The 18153-nt window shown below is 43.9% G+C and overlaps 1 protein-coding gene across 1 annotated transcript; it reads left to right on the forward strand.

The window, feature by feature from the left end:
• Positions 1–3198, forward strand: TMEM81 (transmembrane protein 81). The gene is made up of 2 exons (XM_050955632.1): positions 1–1809; positions 2128–3198. Exon 2 carries the CDS (start codon positions 2313–2315, stop codon positions 3108–3110), a length of 798 nt encoding a protein of 265 aa, XP_050811589.1. The 5' UTR covers positions 1–1809; positions 2128–2312; the 3' UTR covers positions 3111–3198.
• Positions 3199–18153: the final 14955 nt, after the last annotated feature.

The raw sequence follows: 18153 nt of genomic DNA on the forward strand, positions 1-18153 counted from the left end.
GTGTCTGAATCCATCACAAGCCCTAACGCTGCCCAGGTGATGGCTCTGAAGATTGTTTTAAGGCATATGAATTGTCATGGACTCCAGCCTTCATTGTTGAATGCTTCTCCAATTGTACAGTGTATGGCCTTCATTTATTTTCCTGTCTCTTTAATTTGATATTTTGATATATCTGTAGTTTTTGTACAAAGTGTGTCTGATAATGGCCAGTTATACAACAGAGCAGTGATGTTAGCTTCTGTGTTTGTAAATAAAGAGGTATGTTTTATTTCTTAAACTTGTGGGTAAGTCTCTGTGTTCCTTTCATTCTATTATTATTATTATTATTATTATTATTATTATTATTATTTGTGTATTGTAGTAATTGTGATAGTCCGTGGAGGTTCTAGCCATGGATCATGACCTCATTGTGCTAGGTGCCGTAGAAACTTAGAAAACAACCGTCTCTGCTTCAAAGAGTTTACAATATTGGAATTATTTATTTTGCAACAAGAATTTGCTTGAATAAACTTTAATAAAAACAAATTCTTAGTCTAATAAAAATATTTCCATATTCTGTTAAACAAAAACACAGTGCAAGCAGATGGTCTTAAGTACAAGTTTGCATTGTGTGCAACACAAAGGTTTCTGGCCAGAGAACCTAAAAGTGAAACTGACCATAAGGAAAAGAGAAATTGACTTATCAGAGTACTGGAACATAAATTCAATTGCTATGCTGAGCTTAGTATAAATATTGGGAGAATGTAGAAATGGAGAAAGTGAACAGCATAAATAGAGAACAGTAAACTAGATTTTAAAAATTCTTTCAGCTTTAATAATCTTAGGTCATGGTGGTAAGAGAGGTGCAGTTATTTGTTAGCGCTGTTCATTTTTAAGGAGAAAGTCAGTGTTCCTGCAATCTGATCATAGGTAATTCTGATCTTTAGTAATATCCAATACTCAGTTTGCTGCTCAGGGATTACTTTTGTTTACTGGACTATTGTCACAATACTGTAGTACTCCATCAAAAATAAATACCATGTTTACTTCTCATGACACGTGATACTTGACACTTTATTAAACCTGTCTTCAAAGACTTTCACAGCTCTTTTTGTGAGCCATTGCTTTGGAGCCATTCTCTTCTCTGCCTGCACCAACACCCATGTATTGTAAGTGGTGGTGCCCATTTTGCTAATGTATCAATTGGAACGTGAAAGTTGACTCTCCAACGGTCACTCAGTGAGTCAATAACAGAGTCCAGAATAGATCCTGGGTGTCAAATTCACAGCTAATATAAGTGGTATCTGAAATCAGTGCAGCTGCAGCCACCTCTGCTAGTGGTAAATTTAACTTTGGGCTCCTGACCCAGCCTTATGCACGAACGCTGACACTGTCAGCTCAAATGGGGCACCCTGGCTTTACTAACTTCACTGTTTTGGGGCTTTCTTCATCAAATAATCCATTTAAGATGCTTGCCTGGATGTGTGTGACATTCTTTGTGCCATCATCCTGCCTCATGGCAGGCTGGTTTATGACATCATAATTGTTTCACAGTAGCATGTGTTATGGAAACTTTAGAGACTTAATTGAGCCATGGAGGGAAGTGAAGAACCAGGTCACCTCTCTGCAGATACAAAATGTCTGCTGTCCTATTTGAAAGGAAAATAGCCAAGCATATAAGTTATTTTAAAATATTTACCAGTTTGCCTTTTAACTCTTGATGTTCTGATGGCAATGAAGTCAAAAGCTTATGTTTGTGATCTTGGAGATTTGGGGAGTGCTTTAAATTTCAGGGTACAAATATGTAAGACAGTACTCCTCACGTACATGGTCAGTACTATTTTCCTATTGTTGGCATTGTATTGGGGTTTCAAGATTTTATTATGGATTGTGTTTTATAGTTTGGGATTGGAGAAATTCAACTGGAATAACTTCTTTTTGCTCCAGAAGTTTTTTTTATAATCATTTTTTTTTGGTTCTCCTTTCTGTTCCCTGAGAGTTTAAATTTAAAATATTTTGTATCAAAGGTGGTTTCCTGTTGTTGGAGTTGAGTAGTTTAAAATGAGCTATGAAACGTCTGTTGTAGAAATAGGAACCCACATAATGAATAATGACTAACCTATTAATAGGTTGCATTTTCTTTAGCAGCGTTTCACTTCAAGTCCTTGTTCTTGGAGGATTTCATGTATGTGGGGAATTAGTTTACAAAGATGCTGCTGCTGGAATTTCAGTATTACATAGGATGAACACTTTTTTATGAAGAATGATTTGCACTTGTTGGACTACTAATTGCCAGTGGCTTAGAAGGGGCTTATAAAATTGACTCTGCAGAGATGAAGACCTCGGAAAACAGCTTAATCTGTGGGACATTAGCTTTTGGTTTCTATCTGCCTTTGTTGGCAGCTTCCCTTGAGACAGTTACCATCCCAGAACAGCTGAAGTCAGCAGTTGCTAAGGTTTTGGTCAGCACCACATCCTGCAGTGTCACCTGTGGCCTGGGCTTCAAGGTGGAGGAGATATGTCAGATTGATCGGCATGGGAAAAGGAGTCATTGTAACTTCCGCAGGTCAGACTGCCTGACCAACTGGATCTGTGGGTTACTCCATTTCACTGTCCCCATTGGCAAAACATTTAAGCTCAGCTGCCTGACCTCTGAGATGATTGGTGTTGGCAGCCAGGCCTTTATCTACACCTGGAGGCTTGCCAGAGGCATCATCACCACAGATGATCTGCTTTTCAAACCTTTCAAGACCCCAAGCTACGTCATCAAACTTTCCCCTGTCAAAGAATCTGATGCAGGGACTTACAGGTGTGATGTGCAGCTGATGAAGACATTCAAACTTGTCAAGAGGATCTACTTTGGGCTTAGAGTGATCCCTAATGACTTAGTGAATCTGAACTTTCAAAAATCCTTGACTCTAGAACAGAAACTAGCAGCAAATGAAAAGGAAGGAAACCAACAGAATGGCACCAGCGTCATAGTACAATGGCATCAGCAGTCTTGGCAAAGAAGGGCTTTGTTGGTGTTCCTGATAGGAATTGGAAGTGGAGTAGCAGGAGGTGTGTTGGTGGGCACAATTCTCTACTTTTTGCTGGAGGCCCGCAGGAAAAATAGAGCCACAGAGGAGTGAACTGCCTTTTAATGTGGTCTCTTCCGACAGAGGGCTTATTGCAATGCTTATACTGTCTTAGTGGCAGTATTTCAAACTGATGTAGGTGTGTGATTCTGATAAACTGAGATTTAATTATTAAAGCAAAAAAAATAATCTCTCATGATGTGCTTGTTTTTAGTTTCATAAGTCTGTGGTAAGTCACCACAGGACTTAGGAGCCAGGAACACCTGAATCTTAATGATAGCCCTGATGCAAACTTGGGCAAGTTACATAGAACCTACATTTTCAAAAGGGTCCTTTAATTTTGGGTGTTCAGCCGAGCCACCTAAGACTTGAACTTTAGGAGGGTACAGATGGTTGCAGATAAAGTAGACTGCTCATTGCTCACCAGTTGCCATCCTGCTGCCTTCTGACTAGTTCAGAACAGTGTTTCCCTAACTAGTATTCATTCCACTACTGACTTTTGCAACTAGTTTGCTGGGTTCCCTCTCCCTACCTTAATTGTACTGCAGTAGTGCATATACGTCCTGCCTGAGATTGGAGCTCCGTTGTGCTAGATGCTGTGCAAACATGTAGGGAGACAGTCGTAGGACTGGAAGGGACCTTGAGGGGTCTCACAGTACATAGTCCAGTCCCCTACACTCAAGGCAAGACTAGGTATTATCTAGACCATCCCTGACAGCTGTTTATCTAACCCGCTCTTAAAAATCTGCAATGATGGGGAGTTCACAACCTCCCTAGGCAATTTATTCCAGTGCTTAATTATTCTGAGAGGAAATTTTTCCTGATGTCCAACCTAAACCGCCCTTGCTGCAGGTTAAGTCCACTGCTTCTTGTCCTAGCCTCAGAGGTTAACGAGAACAATTTTTCTCCCTCCTCTTTGTAACAACCTTTTATGTAGTTGAAAACTGTTATGTCCCCCATCAGTCTTCTCTCTTCAGACTAAACAAATCCTATTTTTTCAATCTTCCCTCTTAGGTCATGTCTTCTAGACCTTCAGTTCAGTCATTTTTGTGCATTGTGTACCTTATCGCACTGCCTCAATGACGAACTTCAGTGCTGGGTCTCCACTGCCTTCTCATGGGTGTGTAGTGCTTTTTTCCCCACTGGACCTGGGACAGCTCTAAACCTCAGTCATGCAACAGTTTGGAGCCACTCAAGCTTCCTTTGCAGGCTGGAATGGGGAGGCTGCAAGCATTAGCTGGCGCAGGCATTAGCTGGCGCAACCACAATATTCGTCTAAGTTGGCACAGGTACCGGGATCCAACCACTTTAGAGTATGGATAAGCCCTTCTTCAGCCATTCAGAAACCAGTTTATTCTTAAGGATTTTTTTTAAAGGATTCAGTGCTCTTGTGAGTCTGCTGAAGTCACTTTCCCTTGTGTTAAGAGAATAAATCATGTAGCAATCAACAGTAAGGAACAGTGCTCCACTGGCACTGAGATCAACAGAGGTCTTTTCTCACTCTAGTCTCTGTCTCTGGTTTACTGTAACAATAGGGTTTACCGGGTCTTTCACTCTCTCTGCGAAACAAATTAGGAAAGCAGAAAAACCTACAGTACATCTAATTCAGGGAAAAACTATGACAGGCTTTGACATTTGAAATGTATTATGCAAACCCCCACAGTTACTTCTTTACAAAAGTGATATTTTATGGCAGAGGGGGATGAATACAAAAGTAAACAAGTTCTCTGCAGAGCATCTTCTATAAAAGCCAGTATGAAATATATTGTTTAAATACACAGGGCCAGGTCTTCAGCTGGTTGGAATTGGCACAGCTCCATTGACTTCTGTACCTTAATTGCTAGTCACTGAGAGTGTGCATGCGGCAACCTCTTTTGAAAAGTCAATTCTTTGATTACAAGGTTATAATAAATGACTGACCGTTACTACTTTGTTTCGGTTTCTGGAGCAAATTCCTACTTACTCCACAGATATATTTGCAACAATGCTGCTTCAGTTTCAAGGACTTCTCAGAAAAATAGGGCTAGAACCCAAGCTCTGGAAAGTAAAAACTATATTACCATGCTTGAGGAATAAGTGTGAGGTTTCTTTAATGTACTTGCAGCATTTCCTCTCTTGTGCTGACCCTGAAAACTGGCCTTGTGGGACTATAGTAGGTCAAGGATTTATCCATAGTGCTCCAGGGTAGTGATGAAAGTAAGACCTGTGTATTGCTACCATTTGGCTATATAAAATGAATGTAAACAGAGAAGAGGAAGAATTCAGGGTCACCACTGGGGGTGGATATGACATGCAAATAAAGGCCAGGAAGACTTAGGCAGAGTACCAGGAAAACATTTTTTCTGTGATGTTCATATTGTGATTTAATCTCCCGGGAGAAGTCTCCAAATCCCCGTCACTTAACTGAAAAATCAGTAGATAACATATTGTAGGGAGAAAAGTCCTGCACTGGCAGAAGGGAGAGGGAGACTAGACGCCTCTTCTGTATCTGTTTTCTAATCGTCCAGGGCTGTGCATGCACACCCGTGTTACTGAGAATACAGTGTAGTTTGTTGGCTTCCTGCAGGGGTTCAGAGGCATGTGGAGCTGGTCACAAACCTGTGATCCACATTTTGCTGAGCCCTGTCGGGTGTCCACTCTGGAAAAAGACATTGGAGCTCTACACTGTCGTGACTGACAACAAAGGGCTATAAGTTGTCCTGCCATCAAGAGATTTGGTCCCATGGGCAAGAAGTTCCTGGATGGTGATCCAGTTGTCCAAGACTCTCCTGCTTCTCTTCTTCATCAGCTTCTTTTGACTCAGCTCAATGATACTAAGATCTCTTCTGCCCTCAGTCCCTGTTCTGTCACCTTCCTTCAGCTGCTCCATCCGGCTTTGCACCATGAACTCCTTTCTTTGTTTCTGATGCTTGGACAAGAGCAAGTGTTGCCTCCTCTCAGCCTTGTTCCAGTACTTCCCAGTCTTCAGCTCGCTCAAGGCATCATCATCTGTTGTCATTCCACTGCGTTCCTCCATGATCCGTAGTGCCCTGTCCTTTAACAGTTGACTCTTGTGTTGTTTATTCAACAGTTGTCTGCTCCTTTTGCAGGTCAGGCTCCACCTGTTCCCCTCATCTAGTTTGCCCTGGATGCCTTTGCTGCATTGATGTGAGAGCATTGATGGACTAGCCTGGTCGCTTAAGCACTCTGCAGAGGCGTCTTCCTGCACTAGGTTCATATAACTCACACAACGGCGTGCATGATACGGAATCGCAAGTGCTTTTGGCCCAGTAGCAACGTTCACAGGTGTAAGAGAAACTGGTTCTGGTTCCATCTGCCCTTCTGTTGATTTATCCACATTTGCTTGTTCTCGCACTCTGTTCACTGCATTCTGAGGACAAAGTCCAGCTTTGTGGTTTGTCCCTTTTTCTTTGCTCATGGTGCCGTCTCCAACCAACGGAGGGCACTCTGCATGAGACTGGCCCAAACGATACTTAGCAAGCCATTGGTCTTGCAGTGTGGATTGCTCAGACCCTTCCTCTTGAGCTCCTGAAGCATGTGGCGTTCCTTGGTCTGTATTAAAAGTCTTAAATAGCTGATATTGGTGGCATTTTCTTTCCAAGATTTCTTGAAATCTCCTGTACTCTTCTGGGCTTACACCATAGAAACTGGAATCACTTAACTCATCGTAGGTTAAGAACTCATCAGTAGCTAGCTCACCACTTGCAAGTGTCTCACCAGCATGGTGATCTTCCTCCTCCCTCTTCTGGACGTAGGGGTGTTCAGCATCCATATCGGGTCCTGAATTCTCATCTAGCTGGGCACTTCCATCAGTACAGCCAACTCCACTGTCCCAGTCATGGGGGAGCAGAAATGTCTTCTCTCCTCCCTTTTCATCCTCCTCTTCTGTCTAAAAATGAACACACACATAGTTTTTAGTTTTTCCTAATGCAGTTGTCCCACACAGCTATGCGTGAGTCCCTAAGCCAGCTGTCAGGAAATGGAAACACAGCGCTATTGCCGATGAATTGCAGTGCATTGCAGACTTCATGGGAGATGGAAAATTTCCCATTTAATGCATTACATCAAAGGCAGATTATAACAACTGGATGAATAGGGAAATACAGGATTAATGGAGTCTTGTAGCCAATTATATTTTAATTTGTCTCCTCACTCGCTTCCATGTTATCTTCCTTGCTTCTCACTGAGCAGAATATTGTTAAACTCTAGAGAGATGTTCTGAGACATTTTTACTGAGACTTGCTTTGGATACATTTCTTTTCCCTTGAGGAAATACACTGCAGTGCACACACATTCAAATCCTAACTCTCTGCACAGCTCTGCCAGTGCCTGTCAGTCCTAACCCACAACACCTTTCTATTTCAGGCACGGATCTCTACGGAGCAGAGGTTGACCAAACCATAAACCACAGCATGCTGGACAAATGTGTGATCAAATTTCACCCCTGCCTGAACCCAGGGCTTAGTACAGTCCTCTAGAAGTTCGAGAGTCACCCGTCACCCTCTTCAGTCCCCAGATTTGCTGTATAAATACATTTGGGTATGTGCTTACCAAGCTCAAGCCAATGCTGTAGTTATCTTTAGGGATAGTATAACAGCTGCTGAAGCTCAGCGCCTTTTGACGAATGAGGGCCAGTTCCTGAAAGAGAGAGACACAGAATGTTACATGTACAGAGAACAGTAAGTCTAGTTTAGCAGCCCTGACTCAGGATAAGGCTGTGGTGGGTGAATAAGATTGTCAGAGCCTGACTGCTCCAGCTCCCCTCCTCCTCAGCCTGGAGGAGGAGTCTGATTTGATTTCATTATTATTTAGTATTTATATTAGCATAGTGCCGAGGAGCCCTAGTCTAGTCATGCTCCAGGACCCTGTTGTGCCCTCAAGTCTCTTTATGTACAAAGGCAAATATGAAGACGGATAAATGCTACCTCATAGTCCAACCCTTCTTCGTTTTCCACATCATGAGGTGCAGTCGTCAGGTAACCAGGTTCATTGTCACCATTCTGATCTTGGGGCAGCAAGTAATTGTAGCAGGACCTGCGGGGAGTGGTGAATAAAAGACAGACAGTATTCCGCTAGGGGGATGGGTGTGGCCCAGGAATCGGAAAGCTTCCATTTTAAATGTCATACCCTGAGGCAGCAGTAGTGGCTTGCTCTTATGGTGTAATTGGCCAAAACTGAACAGGCTGGGCAAGAGCTGGATTGGGCTGCACTCAAGTTACAGGACATCGCCCATTCAAAACCCACTTACGTTGACAGGAACCAAAAATGAGTCGTCAGTCTGCGTGGGAAGCTTGCATTGTTGATACCCATGTGACATACACATCTCTCTGGCAGTAGCACTTTAGTAAAAGTGGGCTTTGTGTAAATCAGCACAGCATTTACTAAGCATAAAAGGATTCAGATGGGGAAATATTTGTCTTTCAGCTATTGGTAAAATAACCAGTGCTGGGCTGTCCCTTTTCTGATGCTGACTGCTGGATCTTTAATCACAGGATAGTGCATTTGTGGACCCAGCCAACCTTGTGGCACGGCTAGTACAGTGAGATGGCCAAGCAAAGGACGAGCAGCCTTTCCAAAGCATTCACAAACTTGCTGAGGCACAGGGAATATAGAGTAAGATTCATATGTCTATTGCAAAGCTGTTCAGGGCAGGTCCAGAGGTGACAGAGGGATAATTATCCCATCTTTGCTTTATGGAAGACCCCCAAGCAAAACCGTGCACTTACCTGCCCAGGAAGAGATTAAAACCTGATGGGGTGAAATCCTCCCTGTGTGGGCACTGCTTATCCCACCAGCTGGAGTCAGTCTGGGTTGTGGCATTGGATGTTTGGGGCACTTTGCGGGAGGACTTCTCTTTCTGTACCTCCAGTGTGATTTGGTCGTCTGTGCTCTGGAGTATTTCTAGCGCCTCCTGCATGGTGGTATTGGAGATGTCTTTCCCGTTGACCTGGTGGGGGTTTATGAAATGAAATATTAAATTTCTACCTTAGCAAGTAGTAATGTGGAAGTGAAACACGTTTCAAATTTGTCAGTAACAACCTGTCCTCCCTGCTGCTGGCCGTTCCCCATCTCAAAGCAGTACAGGCTACTATTTCTGCTATGGTGTCACTATTCAGAATGCATCTGTTTAGGGGGCACAGAAATCTATCCCATTTTAAGAAGATCATCGAAGGTAAGGCTTTTAACAGCTGCTCTATTCTACCATAGACGTAGCAAATGAAGTGATCCGTATGTATCTGTAAAATGCTTTTGGGATCACTATGAAAATATCCTAACAATAAGAATAAGGGTTTGTCTGCCCACAGTCTTGCACTGATTTAGTTAAAATGGTGAAAACCCTCTTTGGACACTGCTTTTCAAAACAGGCTTCTTTTTATTTTGCTTCAGTCTGTTCCTAATTGACTTAAACAAAACTGCAATAGGCCTGTTTCAAACTGAGTTAAACATGTCCACACAGCAGCAGCCTTTTGCAATGATTTAACATAACATCTCCAATTAAACCAGCACAGCTCTGCATATGCACAAGTCCTTAGATTCCTGTTTCTCAGAATTCTTATCATCCAATGCACCGTTCTGCTCTTGCCATGGTTTTTGACGTGCAGCATTTTCAACAGGGATTAGAGTGTCCTTAGCGTTTAAAAAAAACTCCATAGGAGCTGCTTGTTTGTCTGCTTGCACTTGTTCTCACAAGTGCAATCCAAAGCCCTGCTGTGATGGTTGCCTCTGCCACTGATGCCTGTAACACACATCCCAGGATGTACAAAGGTCTCTCGCCCACCCTTTTTCTCATATGCAATGAATAAGAGGGCAGATCTGTAATGGAGAGGAACAAGGGGGGCTTTGTAACTCAGATTCCATCTGTAAAGGCTCCTGCCACAATGGGAGACGGTTGCTGCCAGCAATGCCATTGCATGAGCTTGGCTTGTCACAACAGAAGGAACAGTGAGTCCAACGCTGGTCATATTTGGGGCATGCTGTCTCCAAAGGGTGAGGACAAACTCATTCTCATGTTGGAAGCTATCTCATCTGGACAGGTGTCCCTGCCCTTTGTAACCTAAGTACAGAGTTTAGGTGCTATGGTGATGGTGACTTTAGAAATGCTGATAGAGATTACTTTGAGGGGACAGATCAAACCGTTGTCTCATTCCCAGGTTGAGGAGATGTCACGGTGGGAAAGGGAGAATAATGGCACTTTGCCTCTCAATAGCAATTGAATGTCTGAATTGCTTTACAAAGGCGTTCTCTCCATTTTACAGATGGAATAACTGAGGCCTTGGTATGTGAAAGCCAATATTTTCCAAAAGTGTCCACCAGTTGTGGGTACCCAGATTTGAGCATGATAGTTCTGGGTTTTTCAGATGAGGTGAGTCTAGGGTTCACCTTGAGCAGCCAGTATGTTAATTGCAACTTGCCCTGTCTCACTAGAGATCTAAAACATGCTAGTTAAAATATGTTGGCTAACATAGTCTCGCAGACTTGCTGGGAGAAAGATCCCAAAGTCTGTATTGAGGTGGAGCTGTAGTCTGATCTCCCTGAACAGATCCAAAGTGGGTGAAGTTCTGGAGGATGCTGGCACTGTCTAATCTTTATCCATCCCTGCATTTGTTAATCCTCTCTTCCTGTCATGCATGTGTATCATGCCCATTCATACAAGCAGGCCATCCCAGTTCTACATGGCTGCACTGCAGGAGAAAAAATGTTTTCTACCCTTAACTTATAGTGCACTTAAAAAAAAAATCCTCTTTCCCATTGTTATCTAAATCTCTTTCCCCTGCTGATGCCATCTGTCTCTCTCACACATGCACAGGCAGAGCTGGGTGAGCTGCTGCTGTCTAAACTCAACTCTTATGTGGATTCTTGGTGGGAGGCCCTTTGTAGCACAAATGTCAGATCCCTGCCAATGGTCCTGATAATTAGGAAACAATTATCTTTGCCCATTCTAAAATCAGCCAGATTGCATGCAGGAAGGAAGTCAGATTTGCTAATGGCATTACCGTGTGCATAACAGAGTAATGGGGCAGAGGCAGCTGTTTAAATCACTGTTTGCTATTGAAGTTTATCTACATTGAATAACCAGGTAGCTTTAACTTCTGGAATTTTTATGGTGGTGAAGAGGAAAATAAACCCCATATGCTCCTTATAGAGCAGAGATGTGGCTGGTTAAGGTCCCTGTTCCCTGAGTGCTGAGCTTTCTGAGGTCACTGATGAGCCTTCTCTGTTTGTCACTCCAGTACTTCACTCATTTCAACTAAGGTCATCAAAGGGAAGAAAATATTGTGGCCATCTAGGGTTTTATGGATCCCTCTGTCCCTGCACATCATAGCTGCTCAGAACTTCCAGGAGGCAGTGGGGATAGAATTGGCTCTTCTCCCAAAAAAAAGCCATAAGCTTCTACCACTTGAGCCTAAGGAGAATCTCTGTTCACCATTTACAGAATTTGACACAGATGAGCAGTTATTATTTCATCCAGTAGAGGGCAGTGGTATATGATGCAATATTCTATAGATATTGATTTTTGTATTCTAGGTGGTAAAGAGGATGTTTTACACTATCTCTTGATTTTTGGTTCTCCTGAACCACAAAAATAGAGTAATTCATCTGATTAGCAGAGAAATTGATTGGGTGTTTTTATGTGCTTGGTACCTACCACAAGAGCTCTTGTTCTTTCACTTGTTCCTGCATTGTGTGTGTTACCTTGCGCACTCCCCTCAACTGCTGGAATAAATGAAACAATCCAGCTTGAAGATGATTGCACTTGTGTGTTACATCTCTTCAGACATCTCAAAGCATGTTACAAAAGAATCATGAATACTGTGAGAGTAGCAACTGTGCGGATGCTACTAGGTACTCAATCAACAGCTCATGGACAACCTTGAGGATTGATTGTGCAAACCCTTAGCTCCCAGGGAGCCATGGGGGAAAGTGTGACATGTGCTCTTGAGTGCCTGAAGTACTCATGAATATAGACTGTCAATTGGCTAAAGTGCATATATGTGTACCCCTGCCGTTTAGGGGAAAGGACCATAACTGCCCAGTTGTGTGTCACAGGCCCTCTCCTGATACTGAAGATTCTCTTTTTGCTAAGTAGTAAGGGCCTGGACTCTTGGAAAAGCAGGAGGATCAGTTTAGTCTCTGTTGCCCTCAGTGCCAAATGGCAAAGGTATATGGTGGAGAAACCAGTTGGGAGGCTTGCAGGGCCTAGTCTGGTATGTTAGAACTTCTTTTAGAGAGGGGGAGAGAATGTTGGCTGGTGAGGATGCTCAGATAATTGGAATTAGACAAATTGGAACATCTTAACTAGCATGAGTACACTGGGGTTGCTATTACAATTGTAGCATTTGCCAGCACTTTCCCCTTATACTTAGAAAAGGAAATAACTATCTGAAATAACTTCATGACTTTTATGGCAACTTCTGTGGATTAATTAACTTCTGAATTTATTTATACTCTTCTAGTAATAACCGTTTATATGTCAGGAAGGTTTGTACATAAAGAATGATAGATGCTAAGAAATATCATTCTGCTCCCCTTATCACATTTGTCTTAGATACTATTATCCAAAGTGGATCTAGTATTACAGCATTTATTTTAAACAGTAATATTTATATGAACTGTGTTGAATAATCTGTTGGATTCAGTATATTTATCTCTTAGTTATTACAGCAGCAATTGTACAGTTGATATGCTGTGAGTATGCAGCAAATTAAATACCAAAGATGTAAATAACACAAATCTATTATTACAAAGTGCCTATGCATTTCTTCCACTTAGTTCAATTTTTAATTTTGCTCCTCTGATTTCATCATGGTCTCTGGAATCAAGTAATCTGACACTGAAAACAACCCAACTTCCACCTTTTACTTTGATTGCCCTGGGTCTGATTTTGCTCCCATCAATTTCAGTGGGAGTTTTGCATGTGGCTTCAATGAGTGCAGGCTCAGGCTCCTACACAGGCTCCTACACAGACATTACTGCAGAGCTCAACTGCATCCACAGAAAGCTGCCACTCAGCTTCTACGTAGACACCAAAATAAATGGCCAGATTCTCAAACATTGAGTGCTGAGCTCTTTTGAAAACTTGGCCCCCTGTTGTGGGTGCTGGGCCCTTGAAAATCTGGCCCTGAGCTCTCTTGAAAACCTAGCTAAACGTGAATAAGGAGGCAAAAACTAGAAGTTAAAAAATAAGAAACAAAAAAGCCCTGGAGGAAAAAGTTCAAGACCCATGTGATGTTTCTAAAATGCCATTCACCACTGTTAATAATATAAGCACTGCCATGTGATGTGGACACTGATATCCATAGAGATAATGAGATCAAGTGCTATTGCTTTAATAGGAGTTTTTTGGGAAACTGCAACATCTGATCACTTATTTCAGCCTCTGTGATAGAAATGCACTTGGCTAAAATAAGAGGAAGGGTCCCTCTATGTTGTTGGTGTGAAGCATCACCAGGGTAGAGAGCAGATGCGACCATCTGTTGCACCTCTTGGCATAAGGATTTACTTATATGGAAGCAAAAGATAATTTCTCTGTACCTTAATTCGGTCCCCAGAGGAGAAGAGAAAGATCATGTTCGAGCCGCCACTCTTTCCTGGGGCTGTTGTTGTTGGCTTTGAAGATTCTGCAAGTCCTTGTTCAGTTCTTCCCCTCTGTCTCTGCCCCAAACTTCGGAGTTCACTCAAGTGAGCAATGGTCCCATTCTTTCTCTGCGTCTTACATTTAAAAGGGCTGCACTTGTTTATGTTTCTGTGGGGCGAGGGGCCTTTCATTACTGCCCTTTGACCAATCCCAGGGCTAGTTTGTCTAAGCCTGTTGGCTTATTGTGGAGACGGACCATTTCTCCTTAATGCTTTTTCAGTATAGGGTTTGTTTATTTATTTATTTTGTTCTCTCTGCATCCTGCTGAGGCAGGGGGATGGGTTGTGTGATCCCTTTTCTTGCCCATTTGGAATTCACAAATTGAAGCAACAGTTGTGTAGGAAGTGATTAACCAAATCTCTTTTGAGAAGCTGAGCCTGGATATTAGTAATCTCTAGGGATCTAGAGGGCAGTGTCCAGTGTTGTGTCCACAGCAAACATTATAGAATCAAAACAATCAAACAATGCAAAAGTTGGAAACAAGAAATCCTCTAAGATGTCCTTGAAGACTTGAAGTGGTGAGTTTTTTTTCCAGGTGGGATACAAATAGGGTGACCAGATGTCCCGATTTTATAGGGATAGTCCTGATTTTTGGGTCTTTTTCTTATGTAGGATCCTATTACCCCCAACCCCCATCCAGATTTTTCACATTTACTGTCTGGTCACCCTAGATACAAATCATGGCTCTTGATTTCATGACTGCAAAACAGCCTCCTCTCGACTCTTGGAGTGCGCTGTTGATGGCTAGTTACAAAAGGCGTGTATCTATGGCAGAAGCAGGTATAGATCTCAGAGTCATGGCTTATGGTCATGTGTTTTATATACTAGACAGTGCTCATTGAACCCAACTTTGGGATCTTTTTGAGGTTTGTGCATGACTAATGGATAGAGAAGACCATGGTAGGAAAGAAGGTAGAATCTCCTGGGAATTAGAGTTAGAAATGGTTTTCTACCTTGCCGAATACAGGTTGTTCCTGTTGTATTCTCCAGGGCTATGTTTAGAATATGCTATGCATTCAGAAGTTCCACCAAAGACTACAGGATTTACCCATTGCTCTGAGAGGATAAATCTGTTTGCTCATGCTGAATTCTGCTTTCAGTCAAAAACAACATGACCCCAGGCATTAATGGTTACAGTTACAGGGTTTGGCTACACTTGCAGCTGTACAACGCTGGGAGTTAAACCTGTCTTTGTACAGCTATGTAGGGAAAGCGCTGCAGTGTGGCCACACTGACAGCTACCAGCGCTGCAGTGTGGCCACATTTGCAGTGGTGTCGGGAGTGGTGCATTGTGGACAGCTATCCCAGCGTTCAAGTGGCTGCAACATGCTTTTCAGAAGGGAGGTGGAGTGGATTTTTGGAGCTGACACTGTAGGTATGTCTACACTATGGGATTATTCTGATTTTACAGAAACCGTTTTTTAAAACAATGTATAAAGTCAAGTGCACGCGGCCACGCTAAGCATATTAATTCGGCGGTGTGCGTCCATTGTACCGATGCTAGTGTCGATTTATAGACTCATAGACTCATAGACTCATAGGTCAGAAGGGACCAATCTGATCATCTAGTCTGACCTCCTGCACAAGGCAGGCCACAGAACCCCACCCATCCAATTTTATACAACCCCTATCCCAGGACCGAGTTTTTGAAATCCTCAAAAATGGTTTGAAGACCTCAAGCTGCAGAGACACCACCAGCAAGCGACCCGTGCCCCACGCTGCAGGGGAAGGCGAAAAACCTCCAGGGCACCTGCCAATCCGCCCTGGAGGAAAATTCCTTCCCGACCCCAAATATGGCGATCAGCTAAACCCTGAGCATGTGGGCAAGAGTCACCAGCCACATTGCGGAGCATTGCACTGTGGGTAGCTATCCCATAGTTCCCTGCAGTCTCCCCCACCCCTTGGAGTTCTGGGTTGAGATCCCAGTGCCTGATGGGGCAAAAAACATTGTCGAGGGTGGTTCTGGGTACAGCCTCACCCCTCCCTCCGTGAAAGCAGCAGACAATCGTTTCGCGCCTTTTTTCCTGGGTGAACTGTGCAAACGGCATAGCACAGCAAGCATAGACCCTGCTCAGCTCAAGACCGCAATCGTGGACGTTGTAAACACTTTGCGCATTCTCGTGCAGTCTATGCTAAACCAGGACCTGCAAAACCAGGCGAGGAGGAGGCGGCTACGGCAGCACGGCGACGAGAGTGATGAGGACATGGACACAGAATTCTCTCAAACCGCTGGCCCCTGCACTTTGGAGATCCTGCTGGTAATGGGGCAGGTTCTAGCCATTGAACGCCGATTTTGGGCCTGGGAAACAAACACAGACTGGTGGGACCGCATAGTTTTGCAAGGTTGGGACGATTCCCTGTGGCTGCGAAACTTTCGCATGCGTAAGGGCACTTTCATGGAACTTTGTGACTTGCTTTCCCCTGCCCTGAAACGCCAGAATACCAAGATGAGAGCAGCCCTCACAGTTGAGAAGCGAGTGGTGATAGCCCTCTGAAAGCTTGCAATGCCAGACAGCTACCGGTCAGTTGGGAATCAATTTGGAGTGGGAAAATCTACTGTGATGCAAGTAGCCAAAGCAATCATTAAGCTTCTGCTACAAAAGGTTGTGACTCTGGGAAATGTGCAGGTCATAGTGAATGGCTTTGCTGCAACGGGATTCCCTAACTGTGGTGGGGCGATAGATGAAACCCATATCCCTATCTTGGCACCAGAGCACCAGGGCACCCAGTACATAAACCACAAGGAGTACTTTTCAATAGTGCTGCAAGCACTGGTGGATCACGAGGGACGTTTCACCAACATCCACGTGGGATGGCCAGGAAGAGTTCATGACGCTCGCGTCTTCAGGAACACTACTCTGTTTAAACGGCTCCAGCAAGGGAATTACTTCCCAGACCAGCAAATAATAGTTGGGGATGTTGAAATGCCCTGTAGTTATCCTGGGTGACCCAGCCTACCCCTTGATGCCATGGGTCATGAAGCCATACACAGGCAGCCTGGACAGTAGTCAGGAGTTGTTCAACTACAGACTGTGCATTTGGCCGTTTAAAGGTGCACTGGCACACATTACTGACTCGCTCTGACCTCAGCCAAATCAATGTCCCCATTGTTGTTGCTGCTTGCTGTGTGCTCCACAATCTCTGTGAGAGTAAGGGGGAGACTTTTATGGCAGGGTGGGAGGCTGAGGCAAATCACCTGGCTGTTGATTATGCGCAGCCAGACACAAGGGTGATTAGAAGAGCACACCAGGAAGCAGTGCGCATCAGAGAAGCTTTGAAAACGAATTTCATCACAGGCCAGGGTATGGTCTGACTGCTGTGTTTTGTTTCCCTTTGATGAATCCCCCCCCTTGATTCACTCATTCCCTGTAAGCAACCCACCTTCCCGCTTCGATTCCAGCTTGCTTTCTAAGGAAATAAGGTGTGGTTTGGGAGGAAGATAGGTTTGGGAGGAGGATAGGAGGGAAGGAAAACGCCACTAAAAAAATTTCAAAGTAATGATAGCCTTTTGGTTGGGCTGTCCATGCGGGTGGAGTGGGCGGATGAACGAAGCCTTCCCCCATGCGTTCTTACACGTCTGGGTGAGGAGGATATGGAACATGGTGAGGGTGGTTACACAGGGGCTACAGCGGCACTCTGTGATCCTGCTGCTGTTCCCGAAGCTCCACCAGATGTCGGAGGATGTCAGTTTGATCACACAGCAGCCCCAGCGTTGCATCCCACCACTGCTGATCTTCCTGCCGCCACCTCTCATCTCGAGCGTCCCTCCTGTCCTCACGTTCACTGGCATCTTTCCTGTAATTTGCTACCACATCCTTCCACTCATTCAGATGAGCTCTTTCACTGCGGGTCACTTCCATGATTTCCGAGAACATTTCGTCTTGCGTCTTTTTTTTTTTTTTTTGCTGCCTTATCTGAGATAGCCTTCGGGATGGAGTAGGGAGGCTTGAAAAATTTGCAGCTGCATGAGGGAGGGAAAAAAGGGAGAGAAATATTTTAAAAGGATACATTTTACAGAACAATGCTTTATACTCTTTCACGGTGAACAACACTCTTCACCTTACATAGCACATGTGATTTCACTACAAGGTCGCATTTTGTATCTTAATATTGAGTGCCTGCGGTTCTGGTGTTAAAGAGCTCACAGACGCAGGTCCGGGCAGCAGAATTCAACTTGCATACGTCCATGGTAAGCCATTGTCTTTCGGCTTCTGCAGCCTTCGTATACACAGTGCCCTCCTTTCCCAAATACCAAGCAAATTCCGTTCAGTGCTGCTTCTTTCCTGTTAACATGCAGCAGCAGAAACCATCCCCACATCCAATTCTCTGGGATGATCGCTTTACCCCTCCCCCCACCACATGGCTGGTATCATGGAAGATCACTGCTAGCCAAACGTGAAAAAGCTCAGTGCCAATTCCCCTCCCCCACCCCCCGCTTGGCTACCTGCAAGGAATGATTTA

The sequence above is a fragment of the Gopherus flavomarginatus genome, chromosome 5, assembly GCF_025201925.1.
Source record: "Gopherus flavomarginatus isolate rGopFla2 chromosome 5, rGopFla2.mat.asm, whole genome shotgun sequence".
Lineage (NCBI taxonomy): Eukaryota > Metazoa > Chordata > Testudines > Testudinidae > Gopherus > Gopherus flavomarginatus.

Coding starts and splice junctions, on each gene's coding strand:
- TMEM81 (XM_050955632.1), top strand. CDS start 2,313: ATGAAGACCTCGGAAAACAGCTTAATCTGTGGGACATTAGCTTTTGGT.